Here is a 7,136-nt window from a genome sequence, read left to right as displayed (position 1 = left end):
GTTCAAATAGCAGGCTTTTTTATAGTGTCATTTATAAATTTTATTGGCAAACATGTAAATATAATACAGATTAAATTAAAAGAAATGTAAGAAAATATTAAAAGATTGCTGAAGGGCAACATTATAAAAGATTGCAGGGAAACAAAACATGATTTAAGTAGAACCGTAGACGATCATCATTGGGAACCAGTCCTCAAACCTTCATCCTGCTCATCATCTGTGGGATACAAAACAAGTGATTAAACCAGAGATCACAGTGAAGCATGTTTTTATACAATATGTTCATTTATTGAAAGCTAAAGCCAAGTGTGTTTTTGTGACAGATACATGTGAAAACCCATAAAGTTTATATATGAAATGAACACACCGTGTCTTATTATGGCAAAAGTAAAAACCCAACCAGCCAGTTTAAGTCAACAAACCCTTATTCCACAAAATACAATTACTTTTATTGACCTTTTAACACTTCCACAAAGGTTGTCATCATTTCCAGACCCACGCTTCTGAAAACGGTTACTTAAATGTTAATGATCATGAAGTGTTTCGTCATTGTCAGATCAATCAGATCCCTGATTAGAGATTTCAAACATAATCCATCTCTCGTAGTCAATAAGGACAAAATAAATAACACTCAAACTAGGGCCAGAAATCTAATCAAAGGTTTACGTCAGCATCTCCACTACGTGCTGCTGTTTGATTATCAGCAGATGATGATGATTCTTTGTCATGCCTGCAGCCTCATATGCAGCCTGCACTCCATTTACACTCCATTTGGGCTACACAAGCTAGCAAAAGAGGCATGCTGGCACGGGGAAATAAAGTACAGAGAGAAAATAATAATAATGTTTGCCCTGTAAAACCCTGAATGGATTTATCTGTGTGAGCGTTTACCTTGCGAGCACTAGATGGACCAGGAGACTTTGCAGACCTGCTGGTGGTCTTCTGTCCTTTAGTGGCAACCTGAGGGGATTTAAAGCTGCCAGTGTTTCCTGTCCGTGCCACTCCAGCACGGGAATCTGCCGCAGGGTTGTTTTCCTGGCATTTACGCACAGACTTCTGAGCAGGCGATTTCTTTGAAGATTTTCCTGGGAATTTCCGAGTGGAGCTGCGTAGTTTGTTTATGTTTTTCGTAAGAAAGTTGTTTTTTTGAGGGGTGTTGTCAATACTGAACATCATTGACTCCCTCCGTTCAACCTAGAGAATAATACAAGGGTAACTGTTAGAAAAACATGCAAAACCATTGTATGTATTCTTTTGTTCCCTAAAATGACATGTATTAAATATATTCTGTGTGTGTGTGAAATATTTCACTCACTGGACTGAGGGCGGTTCGAATCTGAGAGTTGAAAGGCTCACTCATCACGTTCTTGGCTTTGGGAGTGAGTGGTCGGGGGAAACAGCTGGCCCTCACCTTTTTCTGTCAGATGGAAACGTGGAAAGACAAAGAGGATTTCAGAAAGTTACATTTAAGAGTAACTTTATGGTAAGAGTAAGCTTTCAGATAACAAATTAAATAAGCAAACAACACAAAAGCCTGACAACTATTCTTTGAGAATAATACTCAAAATGTCTGTTCATATGTCAGCCAATAGGCAAATGTGGTGTTCAGGCAATTGGCAAAGACATGCAATATGATAAGATACTTTACAGTTAATTGTCAGAGATAGCATAGGGAAGAGGTACATTTTCAATACTAATACATTATGAATAACCTTTCAATGTAAGGAAACCTCAGTAAAACATTAAAGATGGCCTATGAAACATTCATCATTTGCACTTCAGTCAGGCTCTCACATTAAGCAACACAAAATGTAACGAATACTTATGTCCTGCAGGACGCAAACCAACCTCAGGCGAAGTTTGGTGTACGGACAGCGTAGATGAAGACCGCTTGGTGCCTTTCGAGCTGACGGTTTTTGATGGCAGCTCGGGCATCAAGGACAGACGGTGAGAACGAGTATTGGCAGCTGCAGCCGAGTGTCCCACCATGAGAGAGTGCCGATGGGAGGCGAGAGAATCTTTCAGCTGGCCCGGCATGGTGGACGCTCCGGCGGATGGTGTCAGACGGGTCGCCCGTACGGAGCTCTTCGTCTGTGAAGAGGAAAGTCGCGCCACGGCATGGCTGAGAGAACAGAGACAGAGAGGGATTTATCAAACTGATAGAAAAGGATTAAGGGCATAGAAATAAACAAAACATGTAACCTTGTTTGGTACCATTTCTTAGGGGAGGGAAGTTAAGGAAGACCTGAGATGTGTACCTTTTCTGTGTATTTCATTTGACATTTTGATTCAATAAAAACATTAATTCTATTATTGTTTTGCAGAATCTTTTTCTCTTGTTGATTTAGTTAGTTACTGTTTCTAAAATACAATTGTTTATCTTTCACATTTTTGAATTCACGTTAATGTGTTTTTGTGGTTCTTTCATGGGCAGTAAATGTTAATGAGCACTGACATAACAATATGCTAAACGTATAATCTTTTTCTCAAAATGTGTCTTTAAAAACAACCACTGGTCAACCTCTAAATATGTATCGGGATGGTGGGCAGTACACGACCAGACCAAGTGTATGATATAGTTTTAAGCCAACATTATCATAATGTTTGTTTGTTTTGCTGATTTATTGCCACAATAATTCCCTGTGCATTATATCTCAATATTTTTCCCCAGCAACAGTATGTCTATGGTGTTCAGTGCATTGAGTGTCATCTTCTACTAACGTCAGACTCCACGGGGTAGCTGCTCTTCAGATGAGGAAGGACGGCCTTGTTCCTGCCCTGGAGCTCGGCAATCCTCATCCAATCATCAGGTCCAACGTCAGGCTCGTTCTCCGCCCCTGCACAGAATGTACTGGCAGCTGAAGAGGGAACAGATGTAGAAAAAACGTTTTTTTTATACCCACCATTGAAAAAATGGACACACAGATGGAGATAAAGGCACGCCTATTTTAAACTTTCAAATGGGGTTTTGTCTCCAAATTACTAAACTATAAAAAACTGTTACAATGATGTAGTTATTAAACATTAAAGCTTGCCAGTTTTTCTTGGTCTTAGATTATAATAAAGTATGGATTTGGGGGATTTAGACTGTATGCCGGACAGAAAAATATATTGGATGTTGTTACTTGCACTTGCACTCTAAGACAATGGGATTACCACTTTTTTACGGTTTTTGATATTCTATGATTAAAACATAAAAAGATAATTTGTGAAATAGTTCGCAGAATAATCTGAATAGTTCATTTGGGGCCCATTTTATCCACAGGCAGTTTTGTTGGTCCCAGCTATGCATTTACCAGACAGACCTCTTTCTTAATTTCTCCTTAAGTACAAGCTCCTGTGAGTTAGCCAGGTGTCAACTTACGCTGTGAAAGCATGGTGCTCCGCCTGTAGCCTGGAAGACCGATGAGCTGGTCGCTGGCAGCGCCGGTCAATCTGGCAGGGCCGGTCAATCTGGCAGGTGTGTCTAGCAGCTCCATAGGTACGGGGCGTGCAGAGTGGGCACTGGAGAGGTCTGGATGGGAGCGAGCCGAGGCCAGACTGTAGAAAGTGTCATCATGCTCACCGCCACCTGGGGTTTTCTACAGGTTTAAGGGTTAGGAATTTCAAGAGGGCAAGTTAGAACATTTTGGTTCAGCCGTTTGAATGCAAGTCAACACTGCTGCATTTTTACACAGACAGCAGTGCTCCCAACAACCTGAAGAGCAAACACAGCTCTTTAGTTGCAAATTGTTATATTATGTTCAAAACAAGCACAGTAATGCTAAAGATACATCATAATGTAATAGTATTATTGAACAATGAGAGTGAAAGAACCAGCTAAACCTTAAGAAAACAAAATAAGCAAAATGTCCTCGTAATTAATGTATTTGAGGAATAGTGATAAAGAAACCATTGTGATTATATAACTGTTAAGGGACTATATAACTGTAGTTTATTCACAGTGTGCCTTATTGTGAACATGCAAAACATGCAATGAGTGTGCAAGTGAGTTTCCTCCACCTTGGTCAGGGTGATGTTAATAACCTGTGTGGTCCTTCGTCGCTTCACAGAAGAAGTTGGATTTTTCCGTGTTGAATCCAGCTCGTGTGTGTGCTCTGCATTGATCCTAGGCGAAAAAGAAAACAAGAATCTTATGTAGTAAGAGCAGTGATATTGGTTTCACTTCAGAAAAGTATGTATGTATGGGAAGGGAAACTTAAGAATAATTTGAAAAAAATTACTGGAATAAATGGTTCAACATCTACTACACTATACTGAAAAAAGCATTTAGAGAACTATAAAACCCCCACCACTTTCATTCACTAAATGAGAATATATGCCTCCCAAAAAGGTGGCTGTTCTGTGAAATACCACAGTTGTCTCAAGTGTCTATAGTACCTGTTGATCTGTCTGCTGTTTATAGGTGTAAAGTACAGGGTCTCCAGGGACTCCGTGGGTAGACGTCTGTGTTTGGCTGCCAAGCGCTCTGAACTGCGAACAAGCGGTGTGCTTGATTCATCAGGTGCTAAAAGTTTTCTGCAAAGGTAAGAACAAGAGTATTGTGTGAGAGTAAAATAAAAATAAACTCCACAATGCCATTAATGTTAGATTTCATGCGTTTCTCTCAAGCCTTATATCTTCTTACTTGAATCAGACATGTCATTCAAATAATGGGAACTAGTTTATCGGTGAATAATGTCAATTCAATGTTATATACTGTATGTAACAGGTGAAAAGCAGGAGTTGGTTGGCTAAAATTGATTATCTTAATTAAATGTATTACTAAAAGTTTTAATAGTAAATCCTATTTCCTTTGGCCAACTTTAACCAAATATGACCAAAGAAATCATCAGAAACCATTTGGAACGAATGGTTTCACTTTATCGAACAGTGGCACAAGATTTCATGCTACGTACGTGTCTGAAGTGTTTTACCTTGTGTTGTTTAGAGAGTCTTCCAGGGAGCTGTGGTCCAGGCTGTCAGAGCTTATGGCTTTCTTCTCCTTTGCTTTAGTGTTTACACTCGAGTGTGCATCGGCAACCTCCATGTAAAGGGACGTCCGCGAGCTTCCTTCATTACCATGAAACTTGTTCTGTGCACGCAGGTTACGTTCAGCAAACGCCAGCTAAATGGTACAAAATATATAGTGATGAAGGTCAGCAGCAAAACATTTCTTTTTTATTATTTAAATAGATAGTTTTTCATTCTCCCCACGAGTCGAAATACCAACCTGTGCCTCTAAATTGGCCACCCTGTTCAAAAGTGCTTTCTCATTGGTTTGGGCCTTCTCCAAATCAAGTTGAAGCAGCTTGTTGTCCATGGTAGAAGCATTTCTTTCACACTCTTTCACCTCCAAGGATTGCTTGAGTTCAATCGCCTCCTCTTGGCTTTCCTGGAGAAGCTGCTTTTTGCCATTGTAATGGCTCATGGCCTTCTCCATCTGTGGCATTGTGACAATAAAACAAATGTTAATATTGATAATTTTGGACTCTTAACAAGCTTATTAGGAAGGTAGAAATACAAGTAGTGAATAGTGTTATGTCCTTGGAGGATTTGTTTTACACCAACCTGTGCTTTGTAATGTTCTGCAGCCTCAGATTTAGCCGACAGCTGTTCTTGTAGGTCTTTCTTTAGTGTTTGGATTTCGTCTGCTTTTTCTTTCTCTTTCAAGAGTATCTCCTTCTCCTTTTTCAATATCTCCATCTCATGCTGTAGCAAAGATTCCAGTTCATGAGAGGCCTTGTTGTCTCTCTCCATGGCCTGCGTGGCTTGAGCGAGTCTATCCTTCTCAAACACCACAGCTTCATGTTGTTCCTCCAGAGCTTTCTGGTTGTTTTCCGTCTGCAGTATCCTGGCCATGAGTACTTCTTTTTCCTGAACCAGAGCCTCCTTTTCTCTGAAAGTGGCAGCCTGTTCAGCCTCTTTCACTCGGATTTCTACAGCTTGTGTCTCTCGGTATTGGTCCAGCTCTGCATTTATTGATGCCAGCTGCTGCTGAAGAAGCCCCATCTGCTCAGCGCTGTCCTGCTCCTGCTTGGTGAGCATGACTAGCTGAGTCTGAACCTTCTCCTGAGCTTCTGAGAGAGAGTCACCCATATCAGAGAGTTGTGTTTTTAAATCTCTGATCTCCTGCTGTAGCATGTCCGACTGTATGGATCCCTCATGTTCCAGTGTGACCAGCTGTTCCTCGTTTGCCTTGATCTGATCCATCAGTACTTGTAGCTCCCTTTCAGATGTCGTATTACATTTTTGGATGTTATCTCTCTCCTGAGAAATCTCAATTTCCTTCTGAGTCAGCAGGTTTTCTTTAGCCTGAACCTGCTCAACTGTAGTCCTCAGGGATTCATTCAAACTTTGGATTTGGTCCCTAAGACATTTGATCTCGCTCTGCAGCACCTCTGACTCATTGCTGTTTTCAACCTTTAACAGGTCTACCTGGCCTTCCTTCATTTGAATCTGCTCTCTCAGCTGATTGACCTCCTCCTCAAGAACTGCTCTGGTCTTTCCAAGTGCCTCAATCTGCAAAGTGCTCTGCTGCTTCTGCTCGGCCAACAACTCATCTTTGGATAGAGCCTGGTCCTTGGCGTTCTCAAGAGAATTGCTCAAAGTATTTATTTGTTTGTTTAGACTTTCAATGTCTTGCTGTAGCAATTGAGATTGTGTAGATGTCTCTGTATTTAGAAGAATGAATTGTTCCTTTTTAGCACGAATCTCTTCATTTAGCATCTTTACCTCATCTTGAGATGCTACCATTTGCGCCTTGAGTGCCTCCTGAGCTTCTGAGAGAGAGTCACCCATATCAGAGAGTTGTGTTTTTACATCTCTGATCTCCTGCTGTAGCATGTCCGACTGTATGGATCCCTCATGTTCCAGTGTGACCAGCTGTTCCTCGTTTGCCTTGATCTGATCCATCAGTACTTGTAGCTCCCTTTCAGATGTCGTATTCAACTTTTGGATGTTATCTCTCTCCTGAGAAATCTCAATTTCCTTCTGAGTCAGCAGGTTTTCTTTAGCCTGAACCTGCTCAACTGTAGTCCTCAGGGATTCATTCAAACTTTGGACTTGGTCCCCAAGACATTTGATCTCGCTCTGCAGCACCTCTGACTCATTGCAGTTTTCAACCTTTAACAGGTCTACCTGGCCTTCCTTCATTT

At 40.9% G+C, this 7,136-nt stretch overlaps 1 protein-coding gene across 1 annotated transcript; it reads right to left on the bottom strand.

The window, feature by feature from the left end:
* Nucleotides 1-1,848: 1,848 nt before the first annotated feature.
* Nucleotides 1,849-7,134, bottom strand: LOC104945992 (nuclear mitotic apparatus protein 1). Its single transcript, XM_010771731.1, has 8 exons — nt 5,551-7,134; nt 5,213-5,422; nt 4,917-5,107; nt 4,381-4,518; nt 4,003-4,108; nt 3,365-3,581; nt 2,722-2,858; nt 1,849-2,122 (listed from the first exon to the last, which is right to left on the bottom strand). The coding sequence occupies exons 1-8, from the start codon at nt 7,132-7,134 to the stop codon at nt 1,850-1,852; spliced, it is 2,856 nt and encodes a 951-aa protein (XP_010770033.1). The 3' UTR covers nt 1,849.
* Between the last annotated feature and the right edge of the window lie 2 nt (nt 7,135-7,136).

The sequence above is a fragment of the Notothenia coriiceps genome, unplaced genomic scaffold, assembly GCF_000735185.1.
Source record: "Notothenia coriiceps isolate Sejong01 unplaced genomic scaffold, NC01 NC01_scaffold00010417, whole genome shotgun sequence".
In the NCBI taxonomy this organism is placed as follows: domain Eukaryota; kingdom Metazoa; phylum Chordata; class Actinopteri; order Perciformes; family Nototheniidae; genus Notothenia; species Notothenia coriiceps.
The sequence above is the reverse complement of the archived record's forward strand: the minus strand, read 5'-3'. Positions and strand labels throughout refer to the sequence as shown.